Here is a 22,862-nt window from a genome sequence, read left to right as displayed (position 1 = left end):
CAAGTTCGCCCACAGACCTCCCCACCCTTCCAACCTTAGCGGAATACCGCTCTTGATCTCCGTGCCACACCTCCTCTTCTCTCACAGTCTTCTCCCTCCCTCCCAACTGCTTTCTTCAGGAAGTTCTTCTACACAATTTCCGTCCCACTTACCCCAATCTGCTCTGTTCCTCATTAGTTTCTCGGTTCAACATACTCTACCGCATGTTTTCCATCCAGCATCCCTCGTCCCCGTTTCCTTCTAAGAACCAAATTCGGGATCCTTTTCCTCATCATTTCCATCCAAAGAATAACCCAAAATGTGCTTACGTAAAAACCATCATCACCTACTGCTTATCTCTAACTCGTAATGTACACTACTGGCCATTAAAATTGCTACACCAAGAAGAAATGCAGATGATAAACGGGTATTCATTGGACAAATACATTATACTAGAATTGACATGTGATTACATTTTCACGCAATTTGGGTGCATAGATCCTGAGAAATCAGTACCCATAACAACCACCTCTGGCCGTAATAACGGCCTTGATACGCCTGGGCATTGAGTCAACAGAGCTTGGATGGCGTGTACAGGTACAGCTGCCCATGCAGCTTCAACACGATACCACAGTTCATCAAGAGTAGTGACTGGCGTATTGTGACGAGCCAGTTGCTCGGTCACCATTGACCAGACGTTTTCAGTTGGTGAGAGATCTGGAGAATGTGCTGGCCAGGGCGGCAATTGAACATTTTCTGTATCCAGAAAGGCCCGTGCATGACCTGCAACATACGGCGTGCATTATCCTGCTGAAATGTAGGGTTCCGCAGGGATGGAATGAAGGGTAGTAGAGCCACTGGTCGTAACACATCTAAAATGTAACGTCCACTGTTCAAAGTGCCGTCAATGCGAACAAGAGGTGACCGAGACGTGTAACCAATGGCACCCCATACCATCACGCCGGGTGATACGCCAGTATGGCGATGACGAATACTCGCTTCCAATGTGTGTTCTCAGCGATGTCGCCAAACACGGATGCGACCATCATGATGCAGTCTACGGTCCCTTGCCGACCTAGGGAAGTGAAGCTTTTATGTAAAAGCAGTCAAAAGATATGGCCCTTTATGTCACATATTTAGATGAATTACCTCGAAGAGAACCGTCTATTGACACACAGTCAACATGGATTTAGTAAACATCGTTCTTGTGACGTAACTAGCTCTTTACGCACACGAAATGTTGAGTGCTATTGACAAGAGATTTGACACTGTACCACACAAGCAGCTTGTAGTGAAACTGCGTCCTTAGGGAACATCGTCTCAGTTTCGTGACTGGATTCGTGATTTCCTGTCAGAGAGGCCACAGTTCGCAGTAATATACGGAAAGTCATCGTGATTTCTGCCGTTACCCAAGGCTCTTTGCTGTTCCTTATCTACATAAACATTTTGAGAGACAATCTCAGCAGCCATCTTAGGTTGTTTGCAGATGACGCTGTCGTTTATCGTCGAGTAACATCATCAGATGATCAAAACAAATTGCAAAACGATTTAGAAAAGGTATCTGTAAGGTGCAAAAATTGGCATTTGATCTTATATAATGAAAAGTGTGAGGTCATCCACATGAATGCTAAAAGGAATCCTTTAAACTTCGGTGAAACGATAAATCAGTCAAATCTAAAGGCCGTAAATTGAACTAAATATAAAGGGCTTATTTAAATAGTGGTACAAGTGCATTTTTGTTCATTCTGAGGTACAGAGTCCTAAAGTTAAAAGAGTATATATACCTGAATATTTCTGGTATCTCAACTGCAGATTTTTCAGCGCTCTTTTAACTTTAGGACTCTGTATCTCAAAATGAACAAAAATGGACTTGTACCACTATTGAAATAAGCCCTTCATATCTATGAGTTGCAATTACGAACAACTTGAATTGGAGAGAACACATAGAAAATGTTGTGGGGAGGCGAACCAAACACTGCATTTTACTGGCAGAACACTTATAAAACGTAACAGAACTGTTAAAGAGACTGCCAACACTACGCTTCTCCGTCCTCTTTTGGAGTACTGCTGCGTGGTCTGGGATCCTTACCAGATAGGACTGGCTGAGTACATCGAAAAAGTTCAAAGAAGGACATACGCGTATTGTATTTACGAGAAATAGGGGAGAGTGTCACGAACGTGATACAGGTTTTGGGTGGAGATCAGTAAAACACAGGCGTTTCCCGTCGCACCGGGCTCTTCTCACGAAATTTCAGTCGTCAACTTTTTCCTTCGAACGCTAAAATATTTTATTGACGCCGACATACAAAAGGAGAAACGATCATCACAATAAAATAAGTAAAATTACAACTCGCACGGAAACATATAGGTGTTCGTTTTTCCCGCGCGCTGTTCAAGAGCGGAATAATAGACAGTTATTGTGATAAAGGTTCGAAGAACCCCTTCCGAGCGCTTAAGTTCGTAACAAAACTAAACACAGTCGGAACAGGTCTCGGAAGACCCTAACGGAACCGACCGACCGCCGTGTCATCCTCAGACCATAAGCTCACTGGATGCGGATATGAAAGGGCATGTGGTCACCACATCGCTCTCCCGACCGTTGTGTGTTTTCGTGACCGAAGCCGCCACTTCTCAGTGAAGTAATTCGTCCGTTTGCTAAGTTCGTAACGTTTTCCAAACTTTCAGGAAACATTCCTCACACACAAATAAAGAAAAGATGTTAATGGACATGTGTCCGGAAACGCTTAATTTCCATGTTAGAGCTCATTTTAGTTTCGTCAGTATGTACTGTACTTCCTCGATTCACCGCCAGTAGGCACAATTGAAGGAAGGTAATGTTGACTTCGGTGCTTGTGTTGACATGCGACTCATTGCTCTACAGTACTAGCATCAAGCACATCAGTACGTAGCATCAACAGGTTAGTGTTCATCACGAACGTGGTTTTGTAGTCAGTGCAATGTTTACAAATGCGTAGTTGGCAGATGCCCATTTGATGTATGGATTGGGCAATAGCCGTGGCGCGGTACGTTTGTATCGAGACAGATTTCCAGAACGAAGGTGCTCCGACAGGAAGACGTTCGAAGCAATTGATCGGGGTCTTAGGGAGCACGGAACATTCCAGCCTATGACTCGCGACTGGGGAAGACCTAGAACGACAACGACACCTGCAATGGACGAGGCAATTCTTCGTGCAGTTGACGATAACCCTAATGTCAGCGTCGGAGAAGTTGCTGCTGTACAAGGTAACGTTGACCACGTCACTGTATGGAGAGTGCTACGGGAGAACCAGTAGTTTCCGTACCATGTACAGCGTGTGCAGGCACTATCAGCAGCTGATTGGCCTCCACGGGTACACTTCTGCGAATGGTTCATCCAACAATGTGTCAATCCTCATTTCAGTGCAAATTTTCTCTTTACGGATGAGGCTTCATTCCAACGTGATCAAATTGTAAATTTTCACAATCGACATGTGTGGGCTGACGAGAATCCGCACGCAATTGTGCAATCACGTCATCAACACAGATTTTCTGTGAACGTTTGGGCAGTCATTATTGGTGATGTCTTGATTGGGCCCCATGTTCTTCCACCTACGCTCAATGGAGCACGTTATCATTATTTCATACGGGATACTCTACCTGTGCTGCTAGAACATGTGCCTTTACAAATACGACACAACATGTGGTTCATGCACGATGGAACTCCTGCACATTTCAGTCGAAGTGTTCGTACGCTTCTCAACAACAGATTCGGTGACCGATGGATTAGCAGAGGCGGACCAATTCCATGGCCTCCACGCTCTCCTGACCTCAACCCTCTTGACTTTCATTTGTGGGGGCATTTGAAAGCTCTTGTCTACGCAACCCCGGTACCAAATGTAGAGACTCTTCGTGCTCGTATTGTGGACGGCTGTGATACAATACGCCATTCTCCAGGGCTGCATCAGGGCATCAGGGATTCCATGCGACGAGGGTGGATGCATGTATCCTCGCTAACGGAGGACATTTTGAACATTTCCTGTAACAAAGTGTTTGAAACACTGGTACGTTCTGTTGCTGTGTGTTTCCATTCCATGATTAATGTGATTTGAAGAGAAGTAATAAAATGAGCTCTAACAAGGAAAGTAAGCGTTTCCGGGCACATGTCCACATAACATATTTTCTTTCTTTATGTGTGAGGAATGTTTCCTGAAAGTTTGGCCGTACCATTTTGTAACACCCTGTATATTCTTCTTCACTATTTACAACAGTCTGCTTACTCTGAGTTAACCTTTCGATTCGGCAACTGTAGAAAAAACGTGATTTTGTGGCGAAGAACTCGTCGAGTCACGTTCCGAGTGGATGCTCATTCGGAAATGGAGTTCCTTGAAGGTTATTCGATAGACAATGGGAAAAGTAAAAGTGTGAGGGCACAAGATCAGGTGAATAAGGTAGGTGTGGAATGACTTCCGAACACAACTCTTCTCTAACGTTTTTTGTCAGTGTAGCAGAATTCGGGAGGGCGTTATCGCGGAGTTGCATCACTTCATGCAGCCTTCCTGGTCGTTTTTATTTTTATTAAAAATGAAATTCCTCCAGCTGTACTTAAGATTTTATATTTACTTCGCTACTAGTTTCAACGTTGCGTCAACGCCATCTTCAGGCCCGTACACTTTGATGAAATCAATTGTGTGTGGCTCAGTCTAGAAATCTGCAGTGAGACCAACACGTGCTCCACGTGGATGGCGGGCAGTAAATAGTGTTTAAATATGGGTGTACGAAGATTCCTGGTCGTTGTTCTTGGACTGCGTTTGCAAGACGTCGCAGTTGTTGACAGTTTATGTCATCTCAGGGAAGTAATTCGTACCACAGCACACCGTCACTGCCCCGCCAGATGCATACTTCAATCTTTTGTGGGTACGCATTTATCTTTGTATAGGGGTTACTGCTTTGTCTGGGCTCAACCATTCCCTTCTTTTCCTTAGGTTAGCATAAAGGCACCTTTTATTTTCACCAGTGACGAAACAGCAGAGGAGTGGTCGGCGTTGTTCGCGAGACAATTAATGACGACCAAGCAGAGATGTTCATCTGGCGACCCACTAATTTTTGTGATTTTGGCTTACAGCATGTGGTACCCAAACATCCAATATCTGAACCTTCCCCACTGTATACAAATGTCGCACGATGATTGAATGATCACAGTTCGTCACATTTGCCAGTTCTCGAGTACATGAATGTGTGTCATTGTGGACAATGCGTCTAAGCGATCTTCATCTAACCCTGTGGGAGTATACAGGCAGGAACTGCTAGGGACCGTTCAATACCAGACGCCGAAATCTGAACATGATTTTAAGCAGCAAAGATTTATGTTCTTCCAGCCTCCCTGTTTCAAGCCCTCCTGTGACATAATCATGAAGGGAGCAAAATTGACATTCGTATGAATAAAATGGCAAAGGGTTCGTCTTAGATCCCCAGCTTCACAACACCCTCAGTGCCACCTTCGCACCTTTGTTGAGCACTGTAATAATATACCTCTAAAGAGACTTCGATATCCAATCACCGGAATGGCGTTCTGCTGCTGCTCTAGCGCCTGGAGTGCCGGCAACCCCTTTGATACCCTTAGGTTCTTCACACCCAGAAGCAGGCGCCAGAGTAGCAGTGGAAGATTTCAGTGCTGGGTGTCGTGATCCTCACATCCGTCGCAGAGGCAATAAAAGAAGGAGTGAAATGTGGGTATGAGGGCGATGTGACGAGCTTCTCATTGTGTGTCACGTCCACAGTGGCGTTGGACAGAATTTTGGTGAAATCTAGTGCCGATTTGACAGCATTAACCCCCCTTAGAGCTCATATGAAATTCTGAGCTCTGGTCATTTCCTTCACGCTTATCGACTCCTTGCTGTCTGAGGCAACACCGTTCTGAGGAAGACGTCGCACCATTGCAAAGGAAGAAAGTAGGCAACTTTGAGCCAAATTTGAAACTTGTGCTTTACAATGGAAAACACGAGTTTTCGAACGGCGGTCCTTTTATTGTGTTATGCAGTGTTTATACTGCTGTGTTTTGATCTTCAACTCAAAGATTGGTTTGATGCAGGTCTCCATGCTGGTCTATCATGAGCAAACCTCTTCATTTCAGAATAAATGATGCAGCCTACATCCATTTGAACCAGCTTACCGCATTCGTCCCTTACTCATCCTCTACAATTCTTATGATACACACCCTCTATTATCAAACTGACGATTTCCTTGACACCTCAACATTTATCCCATCTATCGAGCCACAAGTTGTGCCATCCATTTCTTTTCTCACCAGTACCATTTAGTGACTTCTCATTAGTCACTCAATATACCAATCTAGTTTTCAACATTTTTTCTGTAGCACCACATTACAAAACAATCTAGGTTTACCCTGATGAGGACGTTTCCCAGAGTGGTCTGTGCCCACAGATCCGAATGGGTGACTATTCTGTCTTCAAAAAATTTTGCCTAAGTAGATACTCGTAAATTAACAAAACTGATGAGATAGCGATATGGACATATACAGATGGCAGTAGTATCGTGTGCTAAGGTACGAAAGGTCAGTGCATTGGCGGAGCTGTAACTTGTGCTCAGGTGATCCATGTGAACAGGTTTCCGACGTGATTATCGACGGACGACGGGAATTAACAGACTTTGAAAGCGGAGTGGTAGTTGGAGCTACAGTGCTGGGACGTTTCATTTCGTAATTCTTTAGGGAACTCAATTTTCCGAGACACGCAGTGTCAAGAGTGTACCGAGAATAACACGTTTCAGGCATTACCTCTCACCATGGAGACCACAGTTAACGACCGAGAGCAGCTGCGATTGCGTAGAGTTGTCAGTGCTAACAGACAAGCAACACTGCGTGAAATAACCACAGAAATCAATGTGGGATGTACGACGAACGTATGCGTTAGGACAGTGCGGGAAATCTGGCAGTAATGGTCTTTGGCAGCAGACGGCCGACGTTGGTGCCTTCGCTAACAACACGATATCCCCTGCAGCGCCTCTCCTGGGCTCGTGACCATATCGGTTGGCCACTAGACGACTGCAAAACCATTGGCTTTGTCAGATGAGTCCCGATTTCAGTTGGTAAGAACTTATGATAAGGCTCGAGTGCGCCACAGACTCCACGAAGCCATGGAGCCAAGTTGTCAACAAGGCACTGTTCAAGCTGGCGGTGGCGCCATAATGGTTTGGGCTGTACTTACATGGAACTGACTGGATCCTCTGATCTGATTGAATCCATCATTGACTGAAAATGGTTATATTCGTCTACTTGGAGACCATTTGCAGCCTTACGTGAACTTCATGTTCCCATCCAAGGATGGAATTTTTATGGATGACAATGCGCCTTGTCAGTGGGCCACAATTGTGCGCGACTGGTTTCAAGAACAATCTGGACAATTCGAGAGAAACATTTTGGCCGCCCAAATAGGTCGACATGAATGCTATCGAACATTTGTGGGTCATAAACGAGAGATCAGTTCGTGGGCAAAATCCAGCACCGGCAACCCTTTCGCGATTATGGACAGCTGTAGAGGCAGTGACAGGTGACTTCTAACGACTTCTTGAGTCCATGTCACGTGGAATTCTTGCACTATGCCGGCCAAAAAGAGGTCCGACACGATATTAGGAGGTATACCATGAGTATTTTTTTACCTCAGTGTGAGTATATAGTAAAACCGATAAAATCTGCAGCGATGGTTCAGGGATGTCTTCTGAGTATTTTGACCTAAGGAGCCCATGGGCTCCGGCAGCTTCTTACAGAGTAATGATGCAATAATGATTAGTTCGGTTTGTTGCTGTAACCAGTATTGTTTCTGTTTAAGAGAGTTTGGCATAGCAGAGAAACTCATCGATCTGATAAAGATCTGTCTGAATGAAACACGTACAAAGGTGGAGAAGGGAAATCCCGTCACTGAGGAGTTTGAAATTGTGACAGGACTCAGGCAAGGAGATGGGTTGTCCCCTATCCTGTTCAACTTTCCCTCGAGAAGATCGTACGCGAGACCTTCCAAGAGAACAAAGGGATTGAAATCGAAGGAAAGAGACTGGCATACTTAGCCTATGCAGACGACATCTGTTTACTCTCTAGGTCGGAAGAGGTGTTGGAACAAATGACCAAAGCACTAAAGGAGGCTGCCAGCAAATTTTGGCTGAACATAAACGAAGCCAAGACAGAGTACCTCGTTATGACGCGTGGTCATTGTCAGACTGCCGATCATCTACAATCACTGCCGGTTGGCGACCATTCTTTCAAGAGAGTGCAAGAATTCAAATACCTAGGGGCACTTTTCACTGAGAACTCGTCATGTGAAGCAGAGATCAATGCCAGAATACAAGCTGAAACCGATCTTACCACAGCCTAGCAAAACTACTTCCGTCCAAATATCTCTCCAGACAGTTCAAGATTCGACTGTACAAAACCCTGATCCAACCTGTTGTTCTATATGGCTGTGAGACGTGGAGTATCCGGAAACAGGACTTCCATAAGCTCCTTGTTTTTGAGAGAAAAGTGCTTCGGAAGATCTTCGGTCCGGTTCTGGATGCAGATACAGGGGAATGGAAGATCAGATACAACCAAGAGCTTGAGGAACTGTACCAGCAGACCAACATAGCAGGAACTTTCAAAGCCAAACGAATTCCATGGGCCGGCCATGTGGCCTAGATGGAGGATCACAGCTGGCCTCGGAAGCTCCAGGATTTCACACCTACAGGAAAGGGACCGCCAGGGAGACCCAAGAAGCGTTGGAGGGATGGACTCCATGAAGATTTAAACCAAGTGTCAATAGATGTGAACGGATGGCGGATAGCAGCAATGGACAGAATACAGTGGAGGAGGGAAACTTGTAGATGCGTGCGGTCCACTGGGCCTGATCACGTAGTAGTAGTAGTAGTAGTAGTAGTAGTATTGTTTCTGTGAAACTCATTCAGAGGAGGGAGGAAACTATTAATATGAAATAGCCAAAATGTTCAACACATAACAGGAGTAACATGGTAATTTCAGTCAGAACCAAAGTATTGTGACGTGGTTGCAGTCGGTGGGAGAAAAATTCAGCATAGCGACTTTGTGTTGCTTTCCCACTGCATTCAGTGAACCCATGCACGAGGTGCATACCGGCCAGCTCTTCATCAGGATAATACCGTCGACGTTTGCACTGTTGTGCACTATTTCCAGTGCAATACAGATACGAAACTAACTGGAGCAAGAAAACAGACGAAATTCAATATCTCTGTAACGAGCCATCGAAGTGCGTGGGTCGCTTATAGCAAAATACTCGGGATGTGTCGCTGAACAACCTTTGATACTTCGTCGGTGAAATTTGGTTCATTCCGACTTTTATATCTCACTGAAAACTCAGAGAAAATCATCGATATTTTACACGTAAACTACGTGCAATGTAACAACTATTGAAGGTCTTTGAATCAGTTTTTGTGTTACCTTAGACATGCTGGATTTTGTCGAACTCCGTCTCCATTAAGGACTGTTGGTTGGTTCGGTTTTGTTTTGCTTTAGGGCGCAAAAAACAATTGGGGTCATACGCGCCCAAGTCAAAGCTATAGAACACGAAGACAGAGGAGTTAAAAAACGACTATACGTCAGTCCCAACTGACATAATAGAAGGCAGCTAAAAACAGGCACGTGGAAAAAGGGCAGCGACGAACACACGGCGTTTCACAAGTGCTTTTACAGGCTTCTAGAGATTATAGAGGAAATTTACTAGAGCAAGTTTCAGATCTCCCACTTCGCTTTATGCAAATACTGGAGAAAATGAGCTCTGGCGGTCCCTCTACAGGAGCCCGTGGCATTGGAGTACTCGTCGCTGGATTTTCTTTGCTACGGGGCTCTTATTTCAAAAACTACTCCATAACCTAACCAACAACCCACTATTCAAAAGAGATATTAATTCAAATTAGTAGTGGTGCATGAAAGCAAGTAGTGAGGATGAACTTGAAGTGCACATATGCAGTCACTATCTACATCTACATCTACATCTACATGATCACTCTGCAATTCACATTTAAGTGCTTGGCAGAGGGTTCATCGAACCACAATCATACTATATCTCTACCATTCCACTCCCGAACAGCGCGGGGCAAAAACGAACACCTCAACCTTTCTGTTCGAGCTCTGATTTCTCTTATTTTATTTTGATGATCATTCCTACCTATGTAGGTTGGGCTCAACAAAATATTTTCGCATTCGGAAGAGAAAGTTGGTGACTGAAATTTCGTAAATAGATCTCGCCGCGACGAAACACGTCTTTGCTTTAATGACTTCTATCCCAACTCGCGTATCATATCTGCCACACTCTCTCCCCTATTACGTGATAATACAAAACGAGCTGCCCTTTTTTGCACCTATCATTGGCCGAAGAGTGAAAAAACTTTCATAGTGGGAGAGAATTTCTGCTTTCTTCCCCACTCTAAGAGGGAAATGAATATTACTTGTTAACCAGAGCAAATTCTTCAGCAGAAGGGAGATTGTTGCTATTTTTATAAATCTTTCATTGGTCGGAACTCGCAAGGTCTACAACGATTGGTTAACACGAATCCGGTGTTAGCAATGTTTTGACAAAGAGTGCCGATTGACACTTCGTCTTAGAGAAAAGGAACTGCAACGATGGAGGACTTCATCTTAGAGCTGTTCATGTCAGGGATGAACTTTCAACTCTCAGCTGTCACTGTGGATCATCTGCACCTACGTTTTAGTACGATGGTCAACATCTGCCGTACTTGCACTCATTCTGATGAGGAGCAAGCGAAGTCATTTGTTTCGAGGTAGAGTATTGCCTTTCGGAACTGTTTCACATAGTCGGTTTGTTGAAAGCAACTTGAGCTTACGAAAGAATATCGTGCTCATACATACTTGTTTGGCTTTAATTCAGGAATCATTGTCGTTTTACGTGGATACAATTGTATAATTTCATTTCCAGTTCCATCTACATCGGGTTGTACCATTGTGCATTTAGGGATTATTTGTATTAAGTATTCTATGACTGCATTTCAAGTACAAGCACCTTAGTAATAAGTACGATTTTATTGTAGTCTTTAGTTTAATTCCATAGTTTGATATAACACATTCTCGTTATACAAGGTGAAAAGTATTTAAACGGACAAACTCTGGGAGTTTGCAGGGGACATCAAATCAAATAATTTTCCCTAATGTCATTTTTTCCTATGAGGATTATTTAAACCGGTGGAGGGCGTATTGCGCTCTTCAGTTGTAGGCAACTGCTGTCCACCAGTGTAGTAGTGCATTGTCTCTGTTTACTAATGGAGCGATACACCTGGAGTGAGTACATTGATATGGTTGGTTCGTTCTGCGTAGCGCACCACAACGGACGAGCTGCATAGCGGGTTTATCAACAACAATATCCTAGTCGCCATATCCCGGATCATACGACCTTTGCTGCTGTGTACCAACGTCTGCTTGAGACCAGGTCATTTAGCAGATTACCTGGACAGGGACACCGTCGCACGGTAAGAACGCTGCAATTTGAGGAAGCTGTCTTGCAGCATGTGGAGCGGGATCTTTCAATCAGCACTCGTGCAATTGCACGTAACATTGTTACGAATCAGACGAATGCAAGAACAGTCCTTCGAGAGCAATTGCTACGGCCATTTCGCATACAGCGTGTCCACAACCTGGAACCAGTTGATTATCCACCCAGAGCACAGTTCCTCTACCGGTTTAAATACTCCTCATAGGAAAAAATGACATTAGGGAAAAATATTTGTTTTGATGTCCCCTACAACCTCCCAGAGTTCGTCGGTTTAAATACTTTTTACCCTGTACACAGTCTAGGCAAATTAATGTGACCACCTGTCAAAAGCGTGAACAACCACCTTTAGCATCGCAGAAGTGCAGGTAGAGAGTCAATGAGATTCTAAAAGAACGAACAGGGATGTCGGGAGCCGTGGAACAGACAGCCCACTCGAGGCAGTCCCACAAATTCACGATTGGGCTTAAATCCGGGGCAGTCCTGCCGCCCTTCGAACCACGCATGTACACTGTGAGCTGGTCGATGCCATTGTGCCGAGGAAAAAACAACCTGCTTACAGAGGTGGGCAGGGTACCGAAGAACAGATGAATACTTAAGTTGACCCACTGTGCCTTCCAGAATGACGAGATCACCCAGGGGATGCCACGAGGACGTTCCCAGACCATAACGCTCCCTCCTCCGGCCTGGTCCCTTACGACAGTTGTTGAAGGGCCATCAGTTCGATGGAGTATAAAACGTGATTCATCTGATAAGGCCACCTATCGCCATTCAGTGGACATCCAGTTGGGTTACTGGCATGCAAATCCCAGCCTTTGTCGCAGGTGAACAGCAGTAAGCGTGGGTGCTTGAACTGGGCTGTTGGTAGCCGCTTGGTTCATCTGGGTGCTCAGTTGTTCACCGGTTGCACGTCTTTTCTCCGCAATCGTTATTCACCCTATAGTGCGCGTCATTTACGACGGCGGCCGAGTTTAAGTTCGTTCTGCGCATCTGACGTCACAAAACACAGTCAGCCAATGAACAGAGTACGACGTTGCCAGAGCTCAATTGCAGTGCAAAGCATGGACGAGTGTCTTCAGTTTTGGAAACATTCAGTATAAATAAATTAATTGAACAAAAGCAATGTCTTGATAGCAGACTTTCTTTTATAGAAAGTTTGGAAAAAGCATTCTTTATACCAGTTGCTTCCTATTCTAATAATTAATTAAACCAAACAAGCAATAAGCCCCCTAATTCATGCGATAGCAAGGAAAGGTGTTTGTATCATTCTCACGAAACGCTTTTTAGCAATAAAGAACAACGATAATTGTTTATTTTCTATTGTACTTCGACATAAGAAAAGTAATTGATAGTCCTACCTACAGTGTTTGTCGGTATTTTGCGTGATGTTTTATAGTCCTCCAGATGTTCGAACGCTGAGCTGTGTTAGCGTAATGGATAAGGTGTTTGGCTGCTAAATGCAAGGTTTAGAGTTCAAAGCTTGTTAGGTGCTTAGTATTTTCTTTATTTAAAAACAATATCGAAGTGTCTTACATCATGAATTTTATTCGTTTGAATGTAATTTTTTGGAATTTCATTATAATCATAATAAGTTTTCGGTTTTTCTAATTTTGTCCTCCAATATTTCTTTTCACAGCAATTTAATAACAGTGAAAAGGCAAACATACAATATTCATGTTAACTGTTTTGTTTGTATATCTTGTCTTCCGCAGTCGCTGTTTTACTATTCATATTGAGATATATTCTGCGACAGTATTAAAAGTGTTACTTAGAGCAGAATTTCAGCTGGTACGTTGCCGAGCTGCTTGATTGTCTGACGCAATTCTTTGTTTCGCTGCTTTGGCAACATCATATTCAATGTTTTCGTCTACCTATGTTTTGGCAAGTATTTGCTGTCTGTTGTGACAAACACAAATTGTTTGTGCACTGTTCCTCACTGACAATATATTTTAGTTTCTATGTTTTATTACGTCCGCAATTCATTTTTGTGTATTTCACCAACTTTGTTTTAATCAGAACGTTTTACAAAAAAGCGAAATGACTCTGGTATAAATAAAACTTTTATTACAGTCGCGAAAGACGGAATATTTCTCAATATTACATACGACACCTATCTGGTACTTAAATTAAATGAGATATCGTTAAACAGTAAATTTTATATGAAACTTAGGTATCTTCTCCACATTTCATTCTCAACATTGTGGCAACTAAAATAGACCATACGGAAAGTATACGCTATGGACTTTTACCTCTGCAAACTCTTCAAAGTTTCGTGCAATGGTGTACTGCGCTGAAAATCGAAACAAAATCAAGTTATTTACGGGGGGGAAGATATCAGCCAAGAAGATGTGTAAAAATCAAGTTTTTGGGCCAAATAGTTTTTGTGAAATCGAATGATAAGTGTGTCAAAGCAGTCGGGACACCATGTGTCTGCACAGGAGAGCAGTGCAGTGATGGCAAAATCGCGCACAGCGCGGAATGCGGGGAGCCGTCTTTGTAGCAGCGAAAGGGTTAATGCGGCCGTGGTGGCTTTACTTCATAAACTGCGCGTAGGTTTGCGAATTGTACTATACTATGGCGCTGCTTCTCTTGGCGCGTGCGTCGTTTGCAACTGGCAACGCAGCAATATCCCGCAGATGGGCGAGCGTGCGCGAGCCGCCAAGATAAAAGAATTGAACTATAGTCATTTGTGGCCCGTGGTACACTACAGTTGCTTTGGCCCAAGTTTTGGATAGCGCCATTTTACCATGGATGGTATACTTTAATCATGGTGGCACACGAACAGTTTTCAAACTTAGCCTTTTCAGAAATGCTTCCACCCCCTACCTGATAATCAACTGTCATGCCCTTTAGGACTTGAAATAAATCGCTACGTTTCCACGTCACGACAACGACTGCATTGTTTTGCACGTTCGATCGACATCCTTTATGTACCCTCTATTGCTAGGGCTGCCACCTGTCGTTGTAAATGGCTATTGCACATTGACATCGAGGATAGGCGGTGGTTACGTAAATGTTACTGGACTGTGTATCTATGTGAGGTATGGTACCCGTATTTCATGTTTAATTTGGCCATCCCCGTTTTAATTCAAGTGCTGAATAGTTTCCGTTGCGTAACTTTTTCTTAATATTTCGCGTGATCTTATGAGGGGGAGTCTGTTCCCCGTGTAAGTTACAGGGTTCAGATGTTAGCATCTCAGGGGTATTTTAAGTGCTCAACCGTAGTCTCACATCTTGTATGTGACGACAGATGTCCACTTCAAAGGCCTTCTAGTTGCGAAAATAGCAATTTCTCATTGTTGTAGTCGAACGGGTATGGTATGTGATTTCATAATTACAACAACAACCACCGATGGTACATTCTTCTCAGATTGTGTGTATACTGTGATGTGGGAGATTTGAAACTGATCCTGTCTTCAGGCTTAATTTACACTCCTGGAAATTGAAATAAGAACACCGTGAATTCATTGTCCCAGGAAGGGGAAACTTTATTGACACATTCCTGGGGTCAGATACATCACATGATCACACTGACAGAACCACAGGCACATAGACACAGGCAACAGAGCATGCACAATGTCGGCACTAGTACAGTGTATATCCACCTTTCGCAGCAATGCATGCTGCTATTCTCCCATGGAGACGATCGTAGAGATGCTGGATGTAGTCCTGTGGAACGGCTTGCCATGCCATTTCCACCTGGCGCCTCAGTTGGACCAGCGTTCGTGCTGGACGTGCAGACCGCGTGAGACGACGCTTCATCCAGTCCCAAACATGCTCAATGGGGGACAGATCCGGAGATCTTGCTGGCCAGGGTAGTTGACTTACACCTTCTAGAGCACGTTGGGTAGCACGGGATACATGCGGACGTGCATTGTCCTGTTGGAACAGCAAGTTCCCTTGCCGGTTTAGGAATGGTAGAACGATGGGTTCGATGACGGTTTGGATGTACCGTGCACTATTCAGTGTCCCCTCGACGATCACCAGTGGTGTACGGCCAGTGTAGGAGATCGCTCCCCACATCATGATGCCGGGTGTTGGCCCTGTGTGCCTCGGTCGTATGCAGTCCTGATTGTGGTGCTCACCTGCACGGCGCCAAACACGCATACGACCATCATTGGCACCAAGGCAGAAGCGACTCTCATCGCTGAAGACGACACGTCTCCATTCGTCCCTCCATTCACGCCTGTCGCGACACCACTGGAGGCGGTCTGCACGATGTTGGGGCGTGAGCGGAAGACGGCCTAACGGTGTGCGGGACCGTAGCCCAGCTTCATGGAGACGGTTGCGAATGGTCCTCGCCGATACCCCAGGAGCAACAGTGTCCCTAATTTGCTGGGAAGTGGCGGTGCGGTCCCCTACGGCACTGCGTAGGATCCTACGGTCTTGGCGTGCATCCGTGCGTCGCTGCGGTCCGGTCCCAGGTCGACGGGCACGTGCACCTTCCGCCGACCACTGGCGACAACATCGATGTACTGTGGAGACCTCACGCCCCACGTGTTGAGCAATTCGGCGGTACGTCCACCCGGCCCCCCGCATGCCCACTATACGCCCTCGCTCAAAGTCCGTCAACTGCACATACGGTTCACGTCCACGCTGTCGCGGCATGCTACCAGTGTTAAAGACTGCGATGGAGCTCCGTATGCCACGGCAAACTGGCTGACACTGACGGCGGCGGTGCACAAATGCTGCGCAGCTAGCGCCATTCGACGGCCAACACCGCGGTTCCTGGTGTGTCCGCTGTGCCGTGCGTGTGATCATTGCTTGTACAGCCCTCTCGCAGTGTCCGGAGCAAGTATGGTGGGTCTGACACACCGGTGTCAATGTGTTCTTTTTTCCATTTCCAGGAGTGTATTTCCAAATGGCATGTTTGTCTACATGTGTTAATTGGCAGAATTTATCTACTAAGGCCCGTCTACGACCACTAGAAACCTGTAGCAGGTATTGTGGAACGCCCTGTGTGGTGTGCGTACTGTAAGACCTTCGGTACACACACCATCAGATTACTTGACTTGTCGCTCTAACGAAGTAGGCGAGTGTCAGCAATATGTCTTGTGGTCTTATCGTGGCGTGTTTATCTTCTTCCGTTATGTCAGGCGATAGAAATGCCACTTGCACGCTTAGAGTAGCAGATTGACAGTGACCGGCTTTAAACCGAACTTGACTAATTTTCACACACATTTATTAAAATAATAACAAGCATAAACCTTACTTAAATTGATTCTGGATGCTATTTACAATTGACAGTCTGAAGTTCCTTTGGTCTTGGTACGTTAATCTTATCCTCACATATCTCTGATACTTGACAAAGTTATCTTCATGGCTATGTACAGGAATATGGTAATCTTATTAGGCGCAGACTGAAACTTGACTATAGACTGGTACAGACAAATGCAGACTAGTACAGACTAATGCAGACCGGTACAGACTGGTGCAGACAAATGCAGACTAATGCAGACTGACTAATCAGAGGTCTGTACACTCGTTATAAAACCTCGAGCGTTCAGGTATCACTGCGCGAGTGTGATCCGTGAGGAGAAAAGGTTCTACGTTAGCAGCAATCTCCTTGGCTGCGTTACATATTAATACGCGGATCGGCGGAAGCAGAACTGGGTCCGTCTCTAAGATAGCGCCATCTCGTAGTGCGGAGATGGACGAGCGTTGCGCCTGCGCTGTCGCTTAGCGGGGCGCGCTCCATTGGGAAAGTTGTGTACGCGCTGACTACACAGAACTATGTACACAACACCCTGTATATTTGCTGGTGGTTGTTTTCTCCACGAACAACAGTTTTATGCACTTTAAATGGCACTGGCTGAAGAGTGAATGCAACCATTACCGCTGACAACCATTGTCAATCCCTCCACCCTAAACTCCCTGTGTGAGGGCACGAGTGGACAGATGGGGCATGGGGGGTGGAAGGAACAAATAGCCAAACTCTTGCAGACAAACAAAAATTACGCGAAGCGAAATGTAGTGTGAGGAGGGGTATGCGAGAGGCGTTCAATGAATTCGAAAGTAAAGTTCTATGTAGTGACTTGGCAAAAAATCCTAAGAAATATTGGTCTTATGCCAAAGCCATAGGTGGATCAAAACAAAATGTCCAGACACTCTGTGACCGAAATGGTTCTGAAACAGAGGATGACAGACTAAAGGCCGAAATACTAAATGTCTATTCCAAAGCTGTTTCACAGAGGAAGACTGCACTGTAGTTCCTCCTCTAGATTGTTGCACAATTGACAAAATGGTAGATATCGTAACAGACAACAGAGGGATAGAGAAACAATTAAAATCGCTCAAAAGAGGAAAGGCCGCTGGACCTGATGGGATACCACTTCGATTTTACACAGAGTACGCGAAGGAAATTGCCTCCCTTCTTGCAGCGGTGTACCGTAGGTCTCTAGAAGAGCGTATCGTTCCAAAGGATTGGAAAAGGACACAGGTCATCCCCGTTTTCAAGAAGGGACGTCGAACAGATGTGCAGAACTATAGACCTATATCTCGTCGATCAGTTGTGGAATTTTGGAACACGTATTTTGTTCGAGTATAATGACTTTTCTGGAGACTAGAAATCTACTCTGTAGGAATCAACATTGGTTTCGAAAAAGACGGTCGTGTGAAACCCAACTCGCGCTATTCGTCCACGAGACTCAGAGGGCCATAGACACGGGTTCGCAGGTAGAAGCCGTGTCTCTTGACTTCCGCAAGGCGTTCGGTACAGTTACCCACAGTGATTTAATTAACAAAGTAAGAGCATATGGACTATCAGACCAATTATGTGATTGAATTGAAGAGTTCCTAGATAACATAACGCAGCATGTCATTCTCAATGGAGAGAAGTCTTCCGAAGTAAGAGTGATTTCAGGTGTGCCGCAGGGGAGTGTCGTAGGACCGTTGCTATTCACAATATACATAAATGACCTTGTGGATGACATCGGAAGTTCACTGAGGCTTTTTGCGGATGATGCTGTGGTATATCGAGAGGTTGTAACAATGGAAAATTGTACTGAAATGCAGGAGGATCTGCAGCGAATTGACACAGGGTGAAGGGAATGGCAACTGAATCTCAATGTAGACAAGTGTAATGTGCTGCGAATACATAGAAACATAGATCCTTTATCATTTAGCTACAAAATAGCAGGTCAGCAACTGGAAGCAGTTAATTCCATAAATTATCTGGGAGTACTCATTAGGAGTGATTTAAAATGGAATGATCATATAAAGTTGATCGTTGGTCAAGCAGATGCCAGACTGAGATTCATTGGAAGAATCCAAAGGAAATGCAATCCGAAAACAAAGGAAGTAGGTTGCAGCACGCTTGTTCGCCCACTGCTTGAATACTGCTCAGCAGAGCGGGATCCGTACCAGATAGGGTTGATAGAAGAGATAGAGAAGATCCAACGGAGAGCAGCGCGCTTCGTTACAGGATCATTTAGTAATCGCGAAAGCGTTACGGAGATGATAGATAAACTACAGTGGAAGACTCTGCAAGAGAGACGCTCAGTAGCTCGGTACGGGCTTTTGTTGAAGTTTCGAGAACATACCTTCACCTAGGAGTCAACCAGTATATTGCTCCCTCCTACGTATATCTCGCGAAGCGACCATGAGGATAAAATCAGAGAGATTAGAGCCCACATAAAGGCATACCAACAATCCTTCTTTCCACGAACAATACGAGACTGGAATAGAAGGGAGAACCGATAGAGGTACTCAAGGTACCCTCCGCCACACACCGTCAGGTGGCTTGCGGAGTATGGATGTAGATGTAGATGTTGATGTAAAGACAAAACAACAGACTTTTCCGAAAATATTTCCCTTGAAAACTGTTTACCTATTTTTGAGTATGGAAACCGTTGTCCTACTTGCTGTTCACAGGAGCGATGACTGGTCTGGGAAGCCTGCTGCTGGTTGTGGTGTTGGGGACGGCCTGTGCCCAAGACTTCGACGTGAAGGTTAACGTGACCGGCGTGGGAATGCTCGGTGGCTCCTTAGCCTGGACCAAGCGCCAGAATCGAACCATCTACCAGTTCCTGGGCGTGCCCTACGCCAACGTCACCACCAGGTTCCAGGTATGACCGCCGCTTTGGCTCGCCTACTACGCCTCCAGCTCTCTCTTTTGTTTGTTTTGGGGGAAGAGACCAAACAGCGCGGTCATCGGTCTCATGGGAATACAGAAGGATGGGAAGGAATTCGGCTGGGCCCTTTCAAAGGAACCATCCCGGCACTTGCCTCGAGCGATTTAGGGAAACCACGGAAATCCTAAATCAGGATGGCTGGACGCGGGATTGAACCGTCGTCCTCCCGAATGCGAGTCCAGTGTGCTAACCACTGCGCCACCTCGCTCGGTCCAGGGCTCTCTCTACAAGTGTTGAGTGCTGGCCGCGAGCTGTCGCCTTCCTGTAGACGGTACCGGCACGATTGTCACAGTCCACTGTGGCCCTTAGCAACGAGCAGTCTTGGGTGAGTGAGTGCCCCAGGTGGGGTCATATCAGAATTGGGATGGAGACTGGTGCGAGTTATCACAATCTATCATTTTTAGTTTTTGAAAAAGCAGTTTTTATAGTCTCCCTTTTTAACGTCAGTGTATCTCATTCTATACAGCATATTCTTGGGTATTTTTTCGCAGAAATCTGAGGCCACAGCAACATTTGGTTTTCAGAAAGAAGTTCTGTGAGACTAAATTTTTGTGACAACATACTCCAATTCTCGATTGGCTCTCACAGTTACTGGAATTGGTTGTCACGAGTCATTTGAATCGATAAAAGGAAATTATTTATATCAAAAAAGTATTAAGAATACAAAAGACCATTTTAAACTCTGAAACAATAATTTAATAAATATTTAAGAAAGTGTTCAGTACAGTCTAATTTCTTTCGAATGCGCTTTCACAATTTTGACATGTACTGAAGTTATTTGGCCTAGGGATACGTAATTCATGAACCAGCTTCTTAATATCTGTAAAATGTATCCATTTTTCTTTAGCTATACTGATAGAAAGAGATTCAAGACAAGCGAAACAATAACAGTAATCAACATTTTCTTCTTCACTAAGTGACATTTTTCGTTCTTATTTCTTTTTACTTTGTTTCTTATGTCTGAATTCCCGTCATTTTCAGTTGCTTTTCTGAATAGACCCTCCATTGACGTTTTTACCTGTATTTTCAGCCGTCCTTCAACGTTTATTTTAATGGGTGAATTTGTTAAAACTAACATACCTCTTTTTCACGAGTTATTTATATCTGAATCTCTCCTATTGTCAGCTTTACATCAGTTTTAGTATAAGAGGTGACTTGTGCATATTGTTGGGCCTTAGGACAGTTCATAGAATTTGCCACACAAAGATCACATGACACCGTTTCGACCTTTTTTTTTTTTTTGTTGGCATTAAACCATAGTAAGCACTGACATCTTGAAGAATATACTGCCTTAATTCCTCATTGTCATCATCACATAAGACTTTTCTGCATGGAAAATAACTGTTTGTGGATGAAAGGCCAAAGTATCTTTCCTTCATAAATTCCGTCTTGGCGAATTTTCTCACAAGATCTTACGAAAGACTATAACTTGCAGCTGTCTGAATTGATGATCGCACCACTTTACTTTCCCCACAACTCTAAACATGATTTTTACAGCAACATCTCTTTTACGATTTCTCACTATCTTTACCTGAAATAAGCAGAGAAATTACTAAAGAAACCTGACAAGGCAGGTTGCCACATCATCGAAATTTCTTTTGTAACCAACCATTAACAGACTTTTCAGACAAAAACTGAGCTGGAAAAATAGACCTTAAGCCGAATGTTGATACAGAATAAAATTTATCAACTGCCATTATATATATGTATGCAAGGACATATGTATAGGATATTCTTCCAAACCCCTGGATATATTTCTGTAATATTTAACACACAAACAGCAAGCTTCGGAAGTGTCAGCACAGTGGGGTTCATAACCTCCTAATTCGAACAGTAGTGTAGATAAAGACAAAATCGTCTTTTCTCAGGCCCTGCCGAATAGGCTGCCCTGAGTGGCAGACACTGTGTGGCTGCCTTATCGACCTGCTTAGCAGGGCATCCTATACATCAGGGGAAGAAACGGTTTTCCAGTCCCAGATGTGTAGGCTGCGTTAAATGTTAGGCATTTTGGGTAGCAATAGTGCTGACCTGCTTTTATTGAGATGCTTTGTGTGGCAGGGGAGAAAAATGGTTTCCAAATTGATGTGTAGGCTACAATCATGATAGGAATGTTTTCAGAGTAGTATGTGTCAGCTTTATCGACCTACAGGTGCAGATGGGCGCAGCTGGGAGAAGGTTGACATGGACAGAAAGGGGGATGGACAGATAGAGGAAGCAGGAATGGTTTCCAGAGAGAGTGAAAGGAATGGGAGAGGATAGACAGTGAGAGAGGTCTGGGACGAGAAGGACAGAGACAAGAATGGAAAAGGTGGATAGGTGGAGGGGGCCAGGAGGTGAAGGGGGTAGACAGAGAGAAATGGACGGATATAGAAGAGGAGGAGGATATGGACTGGGAGAGATGGGTAGTGAGAAAATTTAGAGAACCAGCATTTGACGCTGACTGCAAAACGATTCTACTGTCGTCAACATACATTTCGTCTAAGAACCACGAAGATACGATACGAGAAATTAGGGCTCATACGAAGGCATTTAGACAGTGGTTTTCCTCTCGCTTTGTTTGCAAGGGGAACAGAGAAGGAAATGACTAGTAATGGTACCATACGGTGGCTTGCAAAGTATGCATGTAGATGTCGATATTTGAGTCGCAAAATATGAGTCTAATTTACCTTTAATTTGTGATTTGGACAGAGTGACTGGATTAGCTTCCGGACAGAATTTTTTCACTAAATGAAAGACGTCAGCACGAGTATTAGCAGTAGGCCTAAGGAAAACTTCCCGCTCAACATCACTTGATACATGATGCGGACCAACATGTTGTTCCAGCCTGAATATAATTCGGCCAGGCTTTTTGGTCGAAAGCCAGAAGTGGTGGCGGCGTCATCTTAAACTTGTCTTCCGAGCTTCCAGTTTGGCCAAGCCCATCACAAGCAGGTCTTGCGTGTTGCAGAGTTGCTGGAGAGGGAGCATCATTGCCTGCAGTATATCTGGTTGAGCAAAGACTGAAAAATATGGCTCAGAAGAGGATGTGATATTAAATTAAACCTTCCTGGAAAGGAGTTGGGGCTAGTAGTCCACATACAAAAAGAAGTGAATTGAAAGTCCGCTCTCTAAATTAGTATGGCCGCTAAAATTGTCAAATGCACTAGCAAAAAGAAGTGAATTGAAAGTCCGCTCTCTAAATTAGTATGGCCGCTAAAATTGTCAAATGCACTAGCCCAAAATCTGTTCGCCAGTTGAGATGTACTAGCAGAAA

General features: G+C 44.5%; 1 protein-coding gene across 1 annotated transcript in view; it reads left to right on the top strand.

Moving 5' to 3' along the window:
• The window catches only part of LOC126091912 (cholinesterase 2-like), a 257,842-nt gene that overhangs the window by 12,843 nt on the left and 222,137 nt on the right, over positions 1–22,862 (top strand). The window contains exon 2 of the mRNA XM_049907227.1: positions 19,350–19,543. Coding sequence (XP_049763184.1) covers positions 19,350–19,543 — 194 coding nt within the window. The remainder of the gene's footprint in view (positions 1–19,349; positions 19,544–22,862) is intronic.

The sequence above is a fragment of the Schistocerca cancellata genome, chromosome 7 (assembly GCF_023864275.1).
Source record: "Schistocerca cancellata isolate TAMUIC-IGC-003103 chromosome 7, iqSchCanc2.1, whole genome shotgun sequence".
NCBI classification, from domain to species: Eukaryota; Metazoa; Arthropoda; class Insecta; order Orthoptera; family Acrididae; genus Schistocerca; species Schistocerca cancellata.
Note: the sequence above shows the minus strand (reverse complement) of the source record. Positions and strands in the feature narration are given on the sequence as shown.